General features: G+C 37.4%; 1 protein-coding gene across 11 annotated transcripts in view; it reads left to right on the top strand.

Moving 5' to 3' along the window:
* Positions 1-11,651, top strand: part of GULP1 (GULP PTB domain containing engulfment adaptor 1) — a 152,203-nt gene extending 140,552 nt beyond the window's left edge. For 8 of the 11 annotated variants that reach the window (XM_054069616.1, XM_054069614.1, XM_054069610.1 and 5 more), the window contains 2 exons: positions 2,096-2,190; positions 10,513-11,651. In XM_054069616.1, the coding sequence (XP_053925591.1) occupies positions 2,096-2,190; positions 10,513-10,584 (167 nt within the window). In that variant the 3' untranslated portion in view covers positions 10,585-11,651. Of the gene's footprint in view, positions 1-2,095; positions 2,191-4,099; positions 4,111-10,512 lie in introns of all 11 variants that reach the window. The other 3 variants (XM_054069615.1, XM_054069611.1, XM_054069618.1) reach the window with 1 other exon arrangement.
* The last annotated feature ends 10,837 nt before the right edge of the window (positions 11,652-22,488 follow it).

Consider the following 22,488-nt stretch of genomic DNA (forward strand, 5'->3'; position numbering starts at 1 on the left):
TTTCCGAGGAGCATGAAGTAATCACTTTTTGCCCAGCAGAGGTTAGTTTGAAAGTCAAAGCTGCTACACATCTGAACGTTACTTGGTAGGAGCATCAGAGCATTTAAGGACACTGGCTATATTGGAGCGGACCCATTTTGGCATGAAAGAGGCAGGGACAAGCTAGATCCTAATTTTTACATTGGGTTATCCAAGTTAAAGTCTTTTTTTGCATGCAGGTCAGCTGTCTCTGCCAGGAAAGATTAATTTTAGGGATTTTTTTGGCTCAAGTAGGCTTTTGGAATAAGGTTTTCTACTGTTTAGCCACAGTTTTTGACTTATGTATTTAATCAAGTTCCTGCTTGTTTCTGTACTTTATTATGGGAATGAATGCTGGTAGCTGCTAATTATTTAAAATGCCTTAACACTTGCATGATTAGGATGACATGCACAGTGAAATGCTGAAGATCCAAGATCCTAGACAAGTACAAGCCTAAAATCCTGATTCCAAGGAGGTCAAAATAAAGACATTTATTTAGCTATATGCGCAACCTTCAGCACTGACTAGATGACTGGTGACACTGAAAGATGGATTTTGGGTCAAGCAGTCAGTTGTCAGCTTCCATGTCTTGGTTGTTAAGGGTAAAATTTTGTGCCTAACCAGAAAACTGTCTAGTTAGTTTAGATTCTAATGATGTCTTTATATTCTCATGCTCTTCAGCTAACATTGGTTTAAGATAGGTAGTATGCTTCCCAGGTTTCTTGCCAGACAACCGTGAAAGTTAGGATAATTTTAATTTTCCCTCCAGCAATGGCAAGACCATGTTTCCTCAATTCTGTGAATTTTGTAATCACTGTGATTGGGTTGGGTTAGCAAAACTGTTTTCTTACTGGTTTAGTTCAACCTAATAGAAAAAGTCTGTCTAATCTAGACAGTCTGTCTAATCTAAACACCATTACATGTAGAGAGAAAAAAATCCCATTATTGAGAAGAAAACAAAGCAAAAACCAAACCAACTCAAAATATTTAGGCTGTAAAATATGACAAACTAGCGTTACACTGTTGTAGGCAGAAAAAAAAAAATTGTGTTGGAGGTGTTTCTTCTTGTCCGGAAAAAAAGAAACAAACAAGCGAAAAAACCTTTACCAGTAGACAGCGTACTACAGTTGAGAAAAAGAGAGGAAACTGTGTGGTATTATAGAATAGTTTGGGTTGGAAGGGGCCTTAAAGACCATCTAGTTCCAACCCCACTGCCACGGGCAGGGGCATGTTCTACTAGATCAGGCTGCCCAAGGCCCCATCCAACCTGGCCTTGAACACCTCCAGGGATGGGGCAGCCACGACTTCCCTGGGCAACTTGTTCCAGTGCCTCACCAGTCTCATAGTGAAGAAATTGTTCCTTATGTCTAGTCTAAATCTGCCCCTCTCCAGTTTATTTACAGAGTGTATTAACAGAGAGAAATTTGTAGTTGTTCTATTTGTGGATCCAGATATAGTGGAATTTTACGATAAATGACCTTCCATGGTCCTATGCTTTTTTTTCATTCTTTTTTTTTGACTTGATCTAATCCAAGGTTTTAAACCCCTGACAATTAGTTGAGTTTCTGTCAACTGTGCATTTAGGAACTCTGTTAAATGTAGGCCTTACCTTTCATGAGTAAGGGTGGTTATTTAAAGATGGCCTTAACCAGATTACCTGTAAGAAGTGGTAGACAGGGGTCATGAAGGCAAAGTTGTTTGCAAAAAATATGTTTGTGGCATAATGTTAAGACAAAATTTGACAACTGATGTCCAGTTGTTCCCTACTAATTTATGGAACTCCTTTACATACTGATTCCAGAGCACTCTTCAACGGGAGATGCCCTGTTCAAACTCCTCGATAATGCACAAGCTTTAATGAAAGCTAACTAGAGATTTAAACAGGAGTTGATGGTGTTCTTGAAAAACATTTGCATTTTAAACTTTGGAAAACTGGCTTGCTTTCACGTTTGGATGTTAGATGTTGTGGTTAATCAGTTGCCTGTGTGATGTTACTATTATTCATCTTGCAAGGAGATGTAAGCTGAGCTTTTCAAAGAGCTGTTTTCTCAGTGGCTTACTTTTTTCTTGTTCCAGAGAGAGACCTTTTTGGAGCAGAACCTTTTGACCCATTTAGCTGCGGAACAGGAGATTTCCCTCCAGACATTCAGTCCAAACTAGATGAGATGCAGGTAACTCTTGGGTTATGAGATGATCGATTTTCTGTGGCTGCATGATGTTCTTGAAATACATATTTATGGTATTCTAAAAATGTTTTCCAGACTGCACACAGAAATGCATAGATAAAAAAATCCTACCTATTTCTGACTGTTCTTTTTGTGAGTATATTTGAGTTAGAATTTGTCTGCCTAAAGATCCTTACGATGTTAGCCTCTCTTATTAATACTGAGACCTGCACTGACTTAGCATTTATCAGCAATGTAATGAAACTGGATACTGCTACTCTTGCCTGGGAAGTGACTGAACAAGCTAAAAGAGAGCTAAGGCAAGAGTGCTGCAGATATACTAATGCTGTTACTCTTCAGTTCCAGCAGTCACCACCACCCTGCTATACTCTGATCTTTCCCTCAGTGATACTAGTCTGATTTTCCATAGCATTGACATAGGCGAAGTATGTGTTTAGGGACCATGGCAGTTTTCTGCTGCCTTTAAAAGCAGTTGTATTTGACTGGTACTCTGGGACAATTAAACTATTGAAAATCGATTCAAGAGTTCTGAACTGACGTGTTTCTATCAGAAAATGTTCGTTGATTCTGAAACACTCAACAGTATCTATCAGAAAATGTTCCTTGATTCTGAAACACTCAACAGTATCTGTGCAGTTATTGACTAAATTTTGAAGCAATTGTAGGAGAAAGCCTTCAAGTTTAGAAATAAATAACTCTTTTCAGTCAAATTTTCTAAACTGCTGGTTCCTTGCCAGCCTGCCAGCAAAATGGAAAGCTGAAAATACTGAGAACTTGAATTTCTAGGATCCTGGCTCTGCATCAGAAAGTATTCCCAGGGCTTCCAGTTGTCTTGTATCTTGACAGTTCACAGAGTCCAAGAGAGCTAGCACTCCGGCTCCTTCAGTTCCTCTGTTGTGCCAGCAGAGCACCAGAAATGTTTTTAAATGGCTGAAATAATTTTAAATACTGTTTTAATTGACCTAAATAAAATTTTGCCATTCCCATTCATTGTGAAGTTCCATTTTCCATGTCAGTTTAGGATGGAGCCACAGGCAAACTTCACTTCCTGTGAAGAAAGAAATTTAGACTCTTGCTCTGGCCCATATAATTTCAGATAGCATCTGAAGACTGAAATTGGCTTCTTTGCAATTCTGGTTAAAATGCTTGTGTTTTGTGAATGCTGTAATGTTATTACCAAACCATTTAGCACTAAACCCTGAATCTTTTAGCACTTCACATTGATAAATATCAGTTTCCATTATGTATAGCCCATTTTAGTTAAAAAATATTTTTAGTATAAAAAATATACTGTAGTATCTGTGGATACTAGGGAGAATCTTGTGACTGTAGCTAACTCTTACACACTATGAGTTCAGGTAATATTTCAGCAAAATTTTAAATTGTTAGCATATAAGGCTGCAAAGGGTTATCAACTCAAAACATCAGTGAATGTAATGGTAGAAATGTCTGTCAAAGATTTTTGAAGTCATAAAATGAAAACTGCAGTCAACCAACCAATAACATATCCCTGAAACCTCAGGGCATTACTATGAATATAGCTTGGGTCAGGTACTTCCCTCATGCGTGTACATATTTTATTTTTTCTGACTTTTTAATCTGCTTTATAAACTAGTGTCACAATTGGAGACAGTACTGTACCAGTCTTAGCATAACCTGACACTCTCACTGAAAATTAAGTTGTGGTATTTTATGTAGCACAAAACTTACTCATTTATAATCAAATTGAGGACAAGTGTAAAGCTGGCAGGGTATGAAATAAAAAAATATACTGACTTTGGCCAAAGCAAAAGCTATGTATAGTTCTTTTAGTAGATGGTTAATGCAAAATACAGATCAAAAAATGTTTTTTCTAATATCTCTTTTTTCTTCTTTTGCTTTCCTATGTGCTTAGCGTCAGCGATGGTTGGTATATCGTATTTTAATATTGTTATTTAAAGCATTTACAAGTGAAATGTGCATGTATTCAAGTTTGGTGCTTTTATTCTTATGCATATTTGGGTGTATATATATAAATTTATAAATTTTTTTATATTAACTCTAAGTTAAGGCCGTTTTAGTATTTAGAGGTCTACAGTTTTTGAGGTATGGAAAGTTGATTTTAGTTTTCTTTAGTCTGTTTTATTAGCTGCTAATACTAAATCTTCATTTTCATTGCTGTTTGTTTTCCATGTTTCTAGTGAAATCTCCAGTTTTCATCATCAGATTATTGTTAGTGAAATGGTTTAGGCAAAACTTTTGTTATGTAAATTCTTGTGTTAACACCGTCGAATTTATTACTGCATTTTTAATCAGAAATAATTTAAACCTTGCAATGAGCAAAAGATATCTGTACTAGAAGTCAAGAGTTGTTAGATACAAAGCTTATAAGAATGAAGGTGAAATGGGCCTACAAAAGATAAAACCACAGAAGATGTAATGTGCTCTGGGAAACCTAACACTGAGAAACAGGAAAGAAAAATGTAGGCTTCTTTTCTGGAATACAAAGTGAAGGGTTCTGTTATCTTCATATTATAAAAGTATAGTAAATAAGTATTGCATTAATTATACAAAGGTAGGTAAACACAAAGGTAAGTAAACACAAACCCATCTAACAGTTCACAATATAATCTTAGTTTGAGAGGGTATTAGATGCTCCTATGCTCAGAGTGGCAAGCAAGCTGCCTCAGCACCAGGCAGTGACAGCCTGGTTGGAGCAGCTCAGTCCGGACTCTTATCCTGTTTCCTGTGTCAGATGCCTTAGCAAACATGCTCCAGTCTTCAGCAGAGCTGTCTCAGTGTAGACATGCATTGGAAAGTGATGTGCAAGCAAAGTGGGAGAAAAGCACAGCACGGTGGAGGAGGCGTTTGAGAATGAACTTTTTAGTGTGTACTCTTCCTTGTCATCTGATATTCTGAACTTAATGAGATCTAATAAAGGTCCAGGGGAATATTTTTATATTTAAACTTTAGTGATGATTCAGTTTTCACACTTAAGCTGTTTCTGTTACATTTCTCCGTCCAATCTCTGCTGATCTTTTTGGAAAGCTCAAAACTCAAACGTGCTCAGATGTGACTTTTACAGCTCTGGTCTCTCTCTGATGACTCTCCAGCCTCCTGTTTCCCCCCACCCTTATGCTGAAACACATTTTCATCCTCCCTATTTTGACTATATTAAGACATTAATAAATTGAATCTGTGTATTTTTCCAGAAATCTTGCAGTCGGGAAGTTTCCTTGAATTGTGAATCATACCAGCAACAGCTGCTATAATTTATTAAAATCTCAAGGTAGTTAACATCATAAAGCTTCCAGGAGCTGCAAGCCATTCTCCATACATGGCCTGAAGTTGTCAGTAGGCTTGACATCTTTCCATCTGAAATAAGTTGTGCTCAGCCCTCTAAATGATCTTCTGAGAAACATGTATATTAATCATTGGTTAATTGAGTTCATGCTGGCTTAAGCACATTGAGTGAAGTCACTCCAGAGCTATAAGGTTTGCTTTGACAGATTTATATTCTGATAAAATGGAAGTTCTTTGCCTGTTACTGTTTGGTGTTTTTAACAGGAAAAGCTCATGTTTTATTATCATAGATACAAAAAAGCAGGAGTTTTGGGGATTTTTGTTTTCAAGATACTTTTTTCTAGTGAAAATAATCATAGATTGTCCTGAGTTGGAGGGGACCCACAAGGATCACCGACTCCAACTCCTGTCCCTGCATAGGACAATTTCAGTGTTCACATTATGTATCTGAGGGCATTAGCCAAATGCTTCTTGAATATTGCCAGGCTTGGAACCATAACTACTTTCTTGGGGAGCCTGTTCAAGCGCTCCACCACCCTCTGGGTGAAGTACCTTTTCCTAATATGTAACATAAACCTCACCTGACCTATCTTCCTGACACTCCATCATGTCCTATCACTGGTCGCCAGAGAGGGGAGATCAGCGCCTAGTCCTCCTCCTTTCCTAGTGAGGAAGCAGTAAACCACTATGAGATCCCCCATCAGTCTCCTCTTCTGCAGGCTGAACAGACCAAGCGACTTTAGTTGCTTCTCGTACAGCCTCCCCTCTAAACCCTTCACCAGCTTTGTGGACCTCCCCTGGACACTCTCCAGTAGCTGGATATCGATTTTATACTGTGATGCCCAAAACTGCACACAGTACTCAAGGTGGGGCTGTATCAGTGCGGAGTAGAGCTGGACAGTCACCTCCCTCAACTGGCTAGCAATGCCATACTTAGTGCACCCCAGGACACGTTTGTTGCCTCTTTCTTTAAGAGACCAATCATATATGTTAGTATAATACCATTATTTTCCTGGGTAACTAGGGTGTTTAGTCCTTGAGTTAAATCACCTTGAAAGTAAGAAAGTTAATTGACAAAGTCATCCTGGGGATATGAGAACAGAAATGAGGCCCAAAGTGCACACTTTATATCCCTTCCTGTTCCTGCTCCTGTCCAGTATTAGAGGTTGGCCTTTTTCTGCATTCCCTGAAAATCAACAGACTTGACACATTTTCTGATCAGATGAGGAGTTATTATTTCCTGAACCTTTAAAGTACAGGAAGCCATAGCACACATGGTTTTGAATGAACAGGCAGCATGTTATGCTAAGACCCCATGTTATGCTAAGACCCCACATTATTAGAAGCTGAAACATCTGAATTTCACAAGGCAAAATATTTTAAACGCTGTGTATTAAACGATGCATATTTTATATGTGGAGTATGTAATGTGTACCAAGTGTTGACTATATATATATCATTTTTAAAGAAAAAATATTCTGCCTTCACAGTAATCGAGTTTATTAAAAAAAAGATAGAAACAATTAATAATTTATAACCTGCTCAGTCATTCCAGCTGACATCATTGTTATTGCATCTGCAAATGCTGGGTTTTGGAGTGGAGACTTGAGAGTAGGCATATGGTCTGTGATGGATACTGTAGTAATCATACAACAGCTTCAAGTAGGAGCCATAAGTCTTCAAAGAGAAATGCAGTTGAGCTGTATATATAAACTGTATTTCTAAAAGCATACATAAAGCTCAGTGTTCTGCATTGCTGTGAGAACTATGGCATTGAATACTTATTCAGTTATATACATAATCACAGTTCAACTGTGTCTGGACATAAAAGAGAATTTTTTAAAAACGTGTCATATATTTGACAAATTACGATTTTGGAGGTTGCACAAATTATTTAAGAATTTGGAGGTATTTAGCAAAACTGGAGGAATTAGGAATGGAGATGGCTGTAGGAGATCTGAAGTCCATGCTTTGCAGAACTTTGGAAATTTGATTGCAATTACTTTGCTGAGCAAGTATGTCTTTTTTTTTTTTCCCCCCACTTTCAAGGGTTGGATTTAATATAATGGAAATATTGGTTGAGACAATGCAGATTTCTTTGATTTATACTCCTATGTACTTCTTGTCCTCCACTTAAATAGTCGTGAAATCAAAATCTGGATTTTAGGTTCTTTTAAAATCTGAAAAATGCCCAGATGGCTGTCTAGGTTGCCTTGATGTCCTCTCTGTGTTGCTAGCCTCTTTTGACCCTGTGATTGGCTGGGAAGTTTGAGTCTACTAGTAATTGTAGTGTAGTGTTTGACCCTTGATGATAATGGGGTTTGCATGATTTCACAAGTGAACATTTACATTTTGTATTCCTGGTATAGACAGCTAGGTGCATATTCCAAGTACATCCCTGTTAAGACTACAGTTCCTGGCACTCTTACAAGTAGGTTTTACTCCCTTATTAATTCTGCTTGGAATAGAAGCTGATTTCTCAAGTGTGCTGATAACAGCTGATAACAGCTCCTGGCAACCACATCACTTATTTTCTTTTAGAACAGGCAGTGGTTTATTATGGTAATAAAGTTAAAAGACTTATAATAATTATGATACACATAGTACAGAAATCTCTTAATGGATCCATCACTGACCACTTTGCAAATGTGTGAAAATATTACAATATAAAAATTGAAAATACCACAATATAAAAGAGGAGGAGCAATAAATGTGGGGGGAAGTGGTCTGAAGTGAAGCTTTGGAAAGAAATGTGGAGACCACTGTTCTTCAAGAAAGTAGTAATAGTTCCAAGTAAAGACATAGAAAACAGAAGCTAAGTGATAAGTGACAAAATATTAGTTTGTATGAAATAAAATAAAAATTTTAAATCTACACATGATCAACATAAGAGTAGTGAGATGTGTATATTTCTAAAGTGCATAACCTGATTTGCTTTTAGCTAGCCAGAAAAAGGGCATTGGAAGTGTAGCTACGTAAAACACCAAACAAACAGTACATGAATGTATAGAAGAATGATGCAGAACATGAATGGGATGTGTGTTCGTGAAAAGGCCTTCCAGGTTACTAAGCGTAAAGCCAGTTCCTTGTTAAACTGGTTGCTGTAGCTGTTTTACATTTGCAGCTGTATCCAGAATCCTCAAGTTGAAGCACTAAGTAGCCCTTTTAGAAACTCAAAACAGGAAGCAGTCTTTAAGTACTTCAAAAGATCAGCATTTCAGACACACTGTAAGTGAGGGGTTTGCAAGTTAGCAGGCTAGACTCTGGAGCTGATACTCTGAATTCCAGTCCCATTTGAGGAATCCTCCTTTGGGTAAATTACCAATGTCTGTTTCTAACATGGTATTTGACTTGGAGCTTCACATACTGTTTGCTTGAATATCTTCTGCATTGAATATTCTTCATGTTGGCCTTTTGCAAAATACAGAGAGGGGAAAAAAAAATGAAGCCCAAAAAAATGAACTCACCAGTGAGTTTTGGCAGCCAGGTAGGGCGAACTAGATACCACAGTTGGAGGTTTACTCCTCAGTATTGCTATTGGCTCATCATCTCATAGTATGGATCTGCCTTTAGGAAAATTCAAATTTAACTTGGAAAATCTCAAATCGTTTAGTAACTGTTGCCAGGAAGTTTATTGTATTTCTCAGTATTACTTTTCTGGTGGTAGTAGCTGATGGGGTTATTAAATATTCATACACTTCTAAAATTCCAGCCTGTGGTTTAAATTTGATTGAAATTAAGCTGGTTTGACTTGGGATTTATCTTTTAAAACCAAAAGGTATGCTCATGAGGTCCTGCTGTGCATGAGGAAAGGTTTCAGTTTATGACTGATCTCGGTACAGATTGCTTTGCAGATTTATTTCATTTACAAGACCTTTGCTTTGTGAAAGCATGTATTATTGATTACATAGCAGACCATCAGCATCTCCAAGTGAACTGTATGTATGCAACACAGAACTGAACACTGTGACAGTGGCCACTGGAGTTGCTCTTGTGGCATTCGTGTTCAGAGCCCTGGTTTCCAATTGCTTAAAGCTTTACGGTACTTTCACCTGACAGACTGCAATTTTCTTGACTCTGAGGTGACTTTTCTCTTGAAGGTCAAGCCACAATTATTCAACTTCTTTTAAAGCAAAAGGAGGAATGGAAACAAGAGCTGCTGTTATTTTAAAACTTGTGCAAGCTAAGTACCTTTTTGAAAAAATAGGCACGAGTACTCGTAGAAGGAATTTCTTTTCAATAAAAGGAGTGGTAGCATCTAACTTATAACCATTTTTGTGTTTCTACTAATCAAAGTAGTGTGAGTAAAATAAGGAATTTTGGTCTGAACTTTTTAACAATTTCTTTGCACTTTCTATAGACCGTTGTATTTTATTTCACTGAGTTCCACGCCTTTTGCAGCTTGTTCATTTGCAATAGAGCAGGTGTGATTTTATTTGCCTTTTTTAGTGAAGCTCAGGTGATAGTAGACCCTAAAGCATAAACTTGTCAATTTAACTGCATGGGGAACAATTCAGAACAAATATCTGAGGTGTGGTTGAGGTACTATACTTTTTGTTGGACTACTTCTACTACTTAGTGAATATAGGAGACAGCTGGCATTAGTAACAATGTCAGTGACTTATCTGAAGCTTTAAAGTGTAAATATAAGAAACTCCTCCCTCATATAGCCCTAATCTTTCCTGCTTATAATCATGTTGATTTTTACTCAGGAACAACATGGGGAAAGTTAAGCTTATTTGTTTTTCTATGAACTTACATATATTCGATATTTTAATTTATAATATTTTCTTCATTTTACATACGTACTGTATTTTGTGATGTGAGGTACATTTTATAAGTTAACCTGTAAGACATATTAAAAATTGGCTGACCAAATAATGTAAACGTTTGTGAATTCACTCTGAAGTATCCTTATGGTTTATATGCCTAAAGATAAGCTCAATTCTAGATGTTTGTAGAAATAGAGCTTAATCCTCCAGAAAGCACTTTGGTTTTTATTAACTATGTCTTGTTTCGTTGCAGGAGGGGTTCAAAATGGGATTAACTCTTGAAGGCACAGTATTTTGTCTTGACCCGCTAGACAGCAGGTGCTGATGCCAAGATACTAAATCTGAAATTCCTTCCCAGTGGTTTTTTTAATTCTGAAAATGTATTCACAAATATTATAAATGTGCCAAAAATTGCTTTTTTCAACATGTAAACTCTTGTGAGATTTGCTTCTGTAAAAATCCTTAGTTCCAGTCTTTCTCTGTACAAATGTAAAAAGTTTTATTTGTTTTTGAAATATTAATTAAATTACACTGTTGTATTTCTTTCTCTTGCATTTTGACCCAAGTTTACTGCGCTTTATGACTATTAGCCTGGAGAAATTATTCAGAAAGCTCACTCGTACCCCTCTCTGATTGCAAGACCTGGCAGCATTTTGAAATTATGTCTTTTAAGCCTTTATTTAATATTCAGGTGGTAAAATGATTAATATCTGGTAAAAAAAAAGTTGAAATTGCAGTGAAAAAGCAGCAAATATTAACCATTAATAGATGCTTAAAAGGTAAATCTGGATACTGTGTAATTGATTTCCATTTCTGTGTATGATTACTATATATGTTATTAGTTCATGAAATCCAGAAGATTTTTAGGTCCTTAATTCTTGTTTTAGAAACTAACATATTGTTCATATGCTAATTACTGTTAATTAATACTGTTAATGCTAAATTGCAGAATGAATAAATTAACTGCCCTTTGCTTTGATATTTTATAGCTGAAGTGTAAAGTATGTAATTTGGAATTCATTACATGAGAGCCATAACTTAAAAGGATGATTATGGTCTTAGCATTTACTTAGGAATTTACATTATTTTCTGTGTAAGCAGGCACTCCATTTACTGGCCTCAGTTCTATAAGTTACTTTCAACACCTAAGTATTTACAGTCAAGCTCCGAGTATTATTTTCACTATGTGCTTTAATGTTATATGTCTCACTATAATTTTTAAGCTTTGTAGAAGAATTCAATATGAGTTGTTAAGTCCTTGATACTCACTGGTATGTTACAGAAATAACTGCACGCCAAAGTTTTCAGCTGCTAGTGAGTTGAACGCTGACTTGTCTGTGCATAATATTCATTAATCTTTATCATAAGCAATAAAATAACATCTTAAACCTATTTCAGATAATTATCATCATTAGTGTTTTGTTGCCCAAACTCCACATAAGTTCAATTGAAAAACTTTTAAAACTGTGATATTTTCCCCTCAAAACATACAGAAAAAAACCAAAATTTCAGATTTTTTTTTAATATATTATGATGCTTATGGTTTTGTCCTTAACGGTTAGAGTTTACACCAAAAATGCATTCTGAAAATTCGTCATCACATGTATATCTTTATGCTTTGTTCAATAAAGTACTTCAGCATCATATACTTTCGTAGTCCACTGAAATGAGCGGGATTATTCCTGTGCCAAGTTTGACATATACTCAAGTATTTTGCCAAATGGGAGCCTTAATGTTCTACATTACGTTAGTCTTCCTCTCTCTCTTATTCAGTGTTCAACATTCATATAGAGTATTATATATAAATATATATATATTAAAATATATGAAGTCAGTTAACAAATAGAATAGTATATGTTTCATAAAGAAAAGTCTTTATAATTTTGTTTGTCCTATAGTATTTTGGAATTTATATAATGAGGATGTTTAGTATCCATAGCAATGGCCTTTTTTAACAAATAGAATTTGTATTTTTATTGTACTTTAAAAAGCTTTACATAATAAGCATCAATTTAGTGGTCATTTATTAGCAATGGTAACACTAAGATAATATTTGCACATTTTAAGAAACCTTTTTCTTTATTGATTTTTATGATAGCTGACTGCAAATGGCATGGTTAAATTTTACATACCTCGTCAATCCATACAAAAATATTTAAATTGACACAGCAATGCATTTTTAATGAAAAGGTTATGTGATCCAGTTGGAATCTGTATTTCTATGTAATCTCAAATGTCTGTTTAATTTTGCCTAAAATAAATATTTTTAAATAAATTGCGTCCTAGAACACATTGTTCATTCAGTAAAATGCCCATTGGGAGAGAGGGTGGGGAGGTGCTTCAGTGTCAGTCAGGACCTGCCACCTAGAATGGTTTAGTGCTGAACTGGACCAAAGTTACATTATATGCTGGAAATAATCTGATTTCAGCCACTGTATATTAGGTCCCAATGTTTTTAATTATATAACTCCAATAACCTTTGGAGTTTGGTCTAATTTGTAATCTGCAGAGAAAAGTCTGTTCTATATGCAGCTACCTCATACTAATAATTAGGGAGTACTTCTCCCCACACTTCATTGTGGATTTAATTGACTCTTTTTATTGCCTTTATTTTAATACTTAGCTGCTCAATATACTTAGCTACTGAATGACCCAGCTGATGATTTAGGGAGTAAAGGATGTAATTGAAGTCTTTTTGAAGCCTAGAGGGCAACATGTGTTAATGGGACAGGCTGCTGCATGTGGTGTTGGTGCTTCTGAGAAAACTGATCTTCAGCCACCCAGTACCTACTGCCATTGCAAAATTTTTCTTCAAGCTAATACTCAAAACCTATCTAAGCCCTTCATTTTGTGGAAACGGGGCTTGGAATTTCTGGGAATGGGTGCTGCCAAGTTTGGCAAGTAAGGGACATGTGTAAGTGCCTGTGAGCTATAACAAGGAATTCTTTCTCCATGTTCCCACTAGTATCAGTGTTCTTTAACAGATAGTGCAATAACATTGTCTCCTTCAGACTATTACTTCAAAAATATACATTTGAGAGCAGTGCTCACAGTGCAGGCGATTGTTCTTGCTCTGTATAGAGTAAACAGGAGTTCTCCTGTTGCTCAGGACAGAATTTTGTCTGTGGAAGCTGTCTTGTTACAAATTCCTACTCTTTCAATTACCTATTAAAAGCATAGATTCTAAGATTTCTAAAAAAAAAAACTTTTTTGAAAAAAAAACCAACCATGTAAACCCCTTGGTAGCTGGTTTGTACTGAGGAGGTGAAGTGGTTCTGCTACTTGTGCGACCCTAAGCATTTGACTTGACAGAAGCCTGTAAAAAGAGGATAACATTATCATTTAGGTTAGAGATATGGTGATAAATGAGTTGTGAACAAGACTTTGTTTTACTTGTAGATTTGCCCTCCAGCAAAAATGAAAGAAAATACCGCTGCAACTGGGTGCTACCAGATTCCTCCCCACTTTTTTCTTCCTTTTAGATATCTTTTCTTTACTTTTTCTATTTTTTTTCTTCAACTTCTGATCGTGCTAACTCTGACTGTTCCATTTTGTGGATGTGTAAAACTATCTTTCAGTTCCACTTGTCACCTACCCAGGTACTCTGCTGGCATGTCATACCAAGCTATATGAACACCTAGAAGCAAGATTCCTCACTTTCTATTTGTTTTTTTTTTTGTATCATATGGACTATTTTTCTCTTCCTACATGCTTAATACACAGTGCCTGAGTAACTGAGGTGCTTAGGTTAGCATTCTTAAGTGAAGTAAACTGATACACAGACAGTTTGTGCGTTTTCTCTTTTTAACCTTTCATAAATTACTGCAACTCATTGCAGGGTGATCTTGACTTAACTCATTGTGTTTGCTTCAGATGGGTTTGTAAGTGGCTGTGTTGTCCTTCCACGTGCCAGATGTGATTTGCACTAAACATATCATTGATCAAATCATTCTAATTGGCAAAGATCAAATCCTTCATGTGGCAAAAGGAATTGCATTTCATTTTTGCTTCGTTTATGGAAAGGAAGAAAGGAAAAAGAAAATTCTCACACTTGCAGAAGTAAGCTTTGTTGTGTACTCCCAGAGGTGATTGCACTCGGCAAGGAATGGGTTGGCTCTGAAACTTCATTATGATGATTATTTTTCAATTTGGGGAAAAAAGCACAGCCTCATTCTCATCGAGCAATTCTACTTCACAAGAAGAGACTTGTCTGCAAGGGATTCTCATTACCTAAGAAGTGTTCAGTCAAGCATCCAAGCTCCTATTTTCATTATATCCTGTCAATCACTAGAAATCTGTCACCCCTTGGACACTCTCTTAAGGCAGGAGATGTGTTAGTAATTGCAGGCAAGCTCTAAACTTAACTTGACACTTTGGGATTTTGTTGCTGCTTTTAAAAGCAGAGGAAGCAGAAGTCACACTTAAAAAAAAAATGAATAACTGGCTATATATTTTAAAATACAGCCATAAATACCTGCCGATAGGTGTTATGTAAGCATGAGTTAAAAGACAGCAAGTAAGCTTTGATGCATAATTAACCTGCATTCCTCTTCCCCAACATCTTTAAGAAATATTCTTAATGAGAGACTGAGATACATGTTGCATTGTCAGCTGATTTAGCAATCATCAACAAAACAGAGAACAGGGTGTGAAACATAATTTTGTTCAGTTATTTCAGAATGGTAGGTGATATTTTGTTCAAATGAAAGTCTGACATTTGTAATATATGCAACCTTCTTGAGATGCTTCAGCATTCAGTGAGTGTTGGTGTATAGATTAAAAGAACCTGTGTATTTATTCATCAGACCAAAACACTGCTACAAGAAAACTACAAGACTCTCAGTGGATTTCATGGACTGCATACATAATACTTGTACGTGATGGGGTAAAGGTTTTCAAACCTGTATATGGATATGCAGTTAATCTTTTATGTCTTAGAATTTTCTTAAGAAATTTCTATATATCTTGAGATAATAAACCCTGCAAGTGTAGTCTCCTACAGTGAATTCTGTAATTGTTTCTGTAAATTAGTCTTCTTATGATAAGAGTTCTTCCAAAACAGGGGTCTTGAAATAGACTCTTAAAAATTTTCATCAATTCCATTTCCTTAACAGCTTCTTTCTACACACAAGCTTTTCTGACTGAAAAGTGACTTAGAAGAGCTATTCAGCTGAGCATTTGTAAAAGCTACTTGGGGTTCTACCATGCGTGACATATAAATTCTTGCAAGTGTTATTTCTTGTATGATTGTATTCTGTAAGAGTTTTATTCAGTAAAAACAAGATGCTTTTTGAAGCTTCTGCACTAAAATTAGAATTTGAATATTTTGAGAATGTTTCGATGAAAATAAACAGATGAGTTCTTGAGGAATTTGTACTGGTTCACTTTTGAAAACTATTTGCGTTTAAAATATTTTGGTGTTCTTAGTCTTTTTTAAAAAGGAATTCAGTTTTTAAATTAAGTGGTCCTTGACACAATGAAAAGACACTGAGAAAATACTTAGCCTGCGTGCTGTGTTGAGGCAAGATTCTAATGAAGATATGGTTCTTGGCAGGGAGAACAATAAAACCTATTTGAAAGGCCTTGATAGATTGTAAAAATATTTTTTTCATGCTTATTAATTTTTAGAATATATTAGAACAATACAGAAGAAGGCTACTGTAATGGCAGTTTAAAGTCACCTACAGTTTAAACCATGCAGGTTCCCCATGTTTTTACAACCTTAAATGTATTAGAATACTATGAAGAAGCCAGAATAGATTTGAATTTTTACCCTGTAAAAAAATGACATGATCACATGTGACTTGTCATGTGATGTAAATGTGATGTAAATAAGCGAATACATTTGGAAAGAAAAATAAAGTAAGAGAGTTTTTGAGATCATAGAATCATAGAATGGTTTGGGTTGGGAGGGACCTTGAAGGTCATCTTAGTTCCAACCCCCCTGCCTATTGCAGGGGCTCCTTCCACTAGGTCTACTGGTTGCTCAAAACCTCATCCAGCCTGGCCTTGAGCACCTCCAGAGGTGGGGTTTCCACAGCTTCTCTGGGCAACCTGTGCCACTGCCTCACACCCTCACTGGAAAACATTTCTTCCTAGTAGCCAATCTAAGTCTTCCGTGCTTCAGCTTAAAACCATTACTCCTCATCCTATTCCTGCACTCCTAGATGAAGACCCACTTCTCAGCTTTCCGGCAGGCCCCCTTTAAGTACTGGAGGGCTGCTCTGAAGGTCTCCCCAGTGCCTTCTCCAGGCTGCACAACCCCAACTCTCTCAACCTGTCCTCATATGGGAGGTGTTCCAGCCCTCAGATCATCTTCTTGGCTTCCTCTGGATTAGCTTTAACAGCTCCCGGTCCTTCCATTGCTAAGGACTCCAGAACTGCACACAGGGCTCCAGGTGAGGTCTCATGAGAGCAGAGTAGAGGGTTAGAATTGCCTCCCTCGACCTGCTAGCCACACTTCTCCTGATGCAGCCCTGAGAATGAAAATGCTCTATGGGTCTGACTGGGTTTGGCCATGCTCTACTTCCAAGTTATGCAATATTTATGTAGTTTTAGTTGCTGATCTGACATACTCCTTCTGAGAATCAAAAAAACCTAAATAATTGGAATGCCTGATGCTGTTTGCAGATTATCCGTAGAAGTGTCTAATTATCATGAGTTTTAATCTTGCCTGTACAGGATTTGTGTCTGTTTTTTCTTCCTTGAGGTTGCAAGTCTATGCTAAAATCTCTCCTTCAGGGTGTTAATGGATTGTTAGCATTTACGTTGTATATTTTGATAGTACCTGTAGATTGCCATAATATTTACTATATTTTGTAAAATTAGTATACAATTTTACAACTTGGAAATTTGTAAGGAAAGACTGTGATCAGTGTCATCAAAGTTGGGTGCTGTCATAACATCTTAATGGATTTAAGTATGAAATTGAAGTAATGTAACATCATAGAAAGTTCCACTATTTATTTTTTTTTTTAAAGTATTTTAAAAGAACCAATATTTATTTAAAAGTCAAAAATATGTGACTAGAGACTGAAGTAAACAAGATAAATTGTCTCTTGGCACTCTACTAAATAAACCAGTAAAGCCACTAAAGCTTCATGAGTCATATAGCCATGATGAATTTACTTGAAACTTAGGAAAACAAGGATTTGTTTTCTCAGAACACAGATTCACTCTCAGAGACCTCCCGGTTAAAAAGTGGAATGCCAAAGGGAAAAAAAAAATTCCCACATGATGTTCTAAACAATATTTGACTCTGATCCAGTGTCATGCTGTAGGTAAGTTTACATGAAGGTTAAAGTAGAAACTTGATCATCACAAGCAGTAATGCAGACTTTGAGAGTTCAGCCATTTAGAAATAATAGCATTACTTGTAAAAGGCATTCACAACTGAAAAATTGTAACAGACAATTACTGTAACAGACCATGACTTTAGCATATGGAAGGGTAATCCTGATTATTAGTGTGTTCATAAACAAACTTTGTGGTTACCAAGTTTGCTGGGAAGCAATCAGAAAGGCAGTCTAAAATGAGAAAGCTAGCACAAGTTAAATTATCAAAAGGAAAACCTGAATTTGCGTGACAACAAAGACCACAGAAAAAACTCACATGATGCTTAACTACTCTGAAAAGATATTTTTTTTAGCATCTGTGAACTTCTAACTGATTCAGGAAATACTACTGAGCAATATCTAGCAAGTGTCTAAATAAAAGATCACTGTGTTACTGATAGGTTTCATTTTTCAGAAAAGAATGTTTACCGTATCTAAAGTGACATTTGCTTATTGATCTATTCACATTAGAATTTGAAAGGTTGCATCTATTGCTGTACACATGACTTTGTGTGGTTTGTAGATAGTAATATGAAAATTAGTATGCTGACTGCTTTTCATACAGAAAATTATCTTTCAAAATGTGTCTATGTAGTCAGGAGGGGAGTTTGAGGTAGTTAAGTGGGGAGGTGCTTCATGCACCGCAGTTTCTGGACAAGAACACAGATTGCCAGAGCTGACAGAGTTTGTGGAAATGTTGTCAATCTCCATCAGGATTTCAAGCGCGATGCAAATAAGTGCAGACAGACATCAAAGGCATTCCAGACACTGGCCTCCTCTCTCAGCAGAGAACATTTAAAACTTTCTTTTTCTTGACCTGAGAGTAAACCCATGGGAAAAGGTACCTTCAGATACATTCTGCCAGATTTTAGATTAAACAGGAACACATTCTTACTCCCATATTTAATTAAAATGCAAAAAGACAGTAAGTGAGAGGGTGTTTAATGGTATATGTAAAAAATTCATTACCCCTATGCTTTATAAATGCAAGCTTTTGAAACTTGGAGTAGTTATTTGTAGATAGAGCTTTCTAGTTTCTGTTTGTTTGAACGCTACTTATTTTGCTTAGCTTTTATAAATTTATTTTTATTTTATCACTATTTTAATTTTCCTAGAGGACGTCCCGGAAATGTGTGAATTGTGAGGGCTGTGTGTATTTCAATATTCAGTTGTTTCTGCCTAGAAATAATGGCAAGAGACCTTTCTTTTTTAAAGCCTAAACCTCAGTCTTCTTCCTAGGAATCACGAACTGCATGTAAAGTTGGAAAAAAATATTGTGGTTGGCCCCAAGAAGGATGCAGTCTTCCAGGAACGATAAATTAGTTTGTAGGGTACAGCTCTGTGTGTTCTTATGGTTGTGATTTTTACCCCCCACACATTATGCAACAGCATCACACGGGCTAGAGCATTGACTGAAAATCATCCAGCTTTACATGCTTGGAAAGTAGCACTTGTGGCTGCTTTCCAGGAGAACACTGTTTTAAGCCTGAGCTGATGGGGAGTTTGTACCTATTCAGGTGGGAGCATACAGAGAAGCAAGTTCTGCATGTACTGAGACCTGCCAAAAGGCAGGGACTATTCAAGGTGTTTCAGGTTCTGCAACCTGCTTGAATAGGCCTGGTCCACTTTTTCTGACCCAAGAGAGCAGAACCAGTAACTTCCACGTCTGAGACCACTTGTGCATGTTGACAACAGCTGTGTTTCCGGTTGGGAGACTGCAAACCCACAACCTGATGGGGCCACCTCTGAAACTATTTGTATCACGCATTTTGAATTCTGCACAATATGCTCAGACATCCTACCCCCCACTTTTCTGTAGTCCAGTTAGTGTATCTAACTCTCTTTTTAAGGGAGCTTCTTTTAGGGCAATGCTACTACCACCTTGTAGTCTGTCTTTTCTTATCCAGCTGGCTGTTGACTGTTGGTTTTATCCTGGTGCTGTAGTTTGTCTTTAACATTGCATAATGAATATATGCTAGGACAACATTGCCGGATTTATAAAGCAGGAAAAGAAAACAGTGCCATACCTTTGCTTTATAAGTAGAATTTCTGACCAAAATTTTCATGTGCTGCTCTGGGATTGTCCTGAGTGTATTAGCTTTTCAAAGCTGATTTGCTGGGGCAAGCATGTGCTGACTTTTGAGTTACACTATTGTTTCCCATGTTCTTTACCATTGTTGATGTGGGATAAAATCAGAAATATGCTCCTGCCTCTTTTTATATCTCCTAGTGTCATTGGATGGCAATCCACTCCTTTATCTTCATATGTATCTGCATATCAAGATGTAGACATAAATAAGATTATATGTGTAAATTGTATCTTTTTATATTGTTCCACCACTGTGATCCTTATTCTCTTAGCTAAAAGAAGGTCAGAAGTTCAGAATAAGGGCATTAAAGATGCTCTGCAGTGGAGCCAAATTCAGGAGGCCATACTGTCAAGAAGATTCACTGAGGCTTCCGGCACCACAGCTGTCTCTGTACACATCAAGCGCAGTACCTCCGGACTATGCAGGTGTTGTAGCCCAGAAGGCCTTTCTTGCACTTGCTCCCCAGTGGTGGCAACTGGTGCAGTTGAAGCTGTTGGAGACAGTGAGGAGCCCTTCTTGTCAGAGGAGGAACAGGAGGGACAAGGCAGCCCGGGAATGCTAGCCGTGGATGGCCTTGCTGACTGTGAAACACTTTATGTGCTAGGATGGCTTTCAAACACTGATGAGGTGTCTGTACCCCACTACAAACTTAAATGAGCCTTTGATGTTTAAACTCTGGATTCCTCCTTACTCTTCCAGCTGCCCTCTTCCTCACCCCAGCAGTCTCTGCACAGGAACCAGAACCATTCTTATGTAGTTACAGCCACATCCATTAGTCTGGTCTCTTGACTAGTTTATACAGGATTCTCGTTTCTGCTCTTGAAAATAAACTGTACTGAACGTCAGTTGATAGGCTTTAATTGTTTTTTTTCTCCACAAGCTTTAGTTGTTTCCTGTAGAGTGTCTGTTTCTGCTGAGAGAGAAATCAGGCTGCCAAGCGCCAGTGCAATAGGACCTGTTTGAAGCCCAAGTATTTAAACCTCATGAAAGGCAGAGCAGATACTCCTTGTGAATCAATCTCAGCTTCCCTTTTAAGTCTGTCTGGAGCTACTTTCTTTGTGTGGCTGCCATCATGTTCCTCAGCAGTTCATTTGGTGAGGAGATGCTGGTTGAGGCCAAGCCAGATGTACTCTTATTTCCATAGTGCTGTCTCAGGACTTGTCTGTGGTTATGGCAGATTGAATTCATACGGAAAAGTGAACTACTGCCCCACAGGCTTGGCTGCCTTGACTGTCCGAATTCTGCCACCCACACAATTCTCCATGACCAATATTCCCGTTAATATTGTCATCTTGTGCATTGCTGCAGGCCCATGTGCTGTTTGTTAGTAACTCCAAAACAAGGACCAAAGGCAGTACATCCTCCAAATTTGTGCATTAACTCACGATAAGACCACGCATCCAAGCAGACTGTAAAGCTTCCAGCTCCGTCTCCACCACTGAAAGATGGATTAATTCCCAAATGCACCACTGTCTCTGGCTGTCATAGCCATTTCAAGTCTGTGAAGCTCCAGGGCAGTCTGGAGGAAATATGTCAAGCAGCAATGAAAAGATAGGTTCTTAGAAGGTTCTTGTGGTCAAAGTCCTCCCATAAACTTCATTACTCTTCAGCTGCATTAGATGTAAGTAGCTTTTCTTCTGACTCTTTGCCAGTGTGGCCAGGAGCTTTCCTGACTTCTGCTGTGGGTAAATCATTCTTTAGTCAGAGATGATTCTGGTGGAGGGAAGAGCAATGTGTGCTGCAGCCCAAATTGTGGGAACCATGGAATGAAGTCAGTCCATGCACAGACTGCCAAGCCTTTGCCTAGGCCAGACCAGGTTATGACAGCTTTATCAGCTTCCTTTGGAAGCGGCAGCTAGAGGTGGTGTCTGGACAGTCCAACAGGGTGGATAAGCAAAAGTGCAATTGGTGGGAGAGAAAGTTTGCGTTGGGGACAAAAAATTATGAGCTTTCACATTAGCAGCCTGTTAGTGTAGTTAAAAAGGAGAGGCACGGGAAAGATTTGCAATTGAGTGCAGCGCAGGGAAAGGCAAGAGAGAAAGCTGTGTAATTCTAGTGTTCAGTCATTCCTCCAGCACATTTAGCAGCTGCCAGAGAAGCAGTGAACCATGTTTTGTGTCAGTATACACATGCACAGTGCATTATTATTCTGTGACAGGGCATTTCAGGTACTTGCTGCCAGACCTGATGTCCAATGGTTAATGTATGTGGAGCCCAAGAATGCATGGAGAAAGCAGACCTTCTTCAGTCCTTCTTCAGTCAGTCTGTGATTCAAAGTCATATTAATGGCTAACAGGAAGGAATTCCTTGGTCCTTGGACAGAGATATATTTATGTTGGTGCATGGGAGTACATTTTTATGTAATCCATTCATGGATTATTATTAAATTCCTATTGTTAAATAATAGCCACTATTGACAGAATAATACTGTCAATATTATTACTGTCAATACTGTTTCAAGCTGACTGTGGTTCTCCTTGTGATTGTTCCATAGGTACCCTTAGATACTTGCCAGGCACTCCCCCAGGGTTAGCAAATGTTGCTCCTCCCTGTAACAATTACCATAACGTATTTCTGATCCTCTCTCTAGGGAATCTAATTAATTCTGTTTCTCCACTTCTAGAATAAGGAAAAATGTTTAAGTAAAGTTTGTAATAATGTAATTACCTATATTTATACAAAGTCAATCTGCAGATTAGAAAAAAAACAGTATGAACCTTTTGCTTCTTAAGAGATGGCAAGAGTGGTTTATCAACAAACACATTCAGTTCCATCTCTTGGCTTTAATCTTGCAAATACTTACAT

The sequence above is a fragment of the Cuculus canorus genome, chromosome 6 (assembly GCF_017976375.1).
Source record: "Cuculus canorus isolate bCucCan1 chromosome 6, bCucCan1.pri, whole genome shotgun sequence".
Classification (NCBI taxonomy): domain Eukaryota; kingdom Metazoa; phylum Chordata; class Aves; order Cuculiformes; family Cuculidae; genus Cuculus; species Cuculus canorus.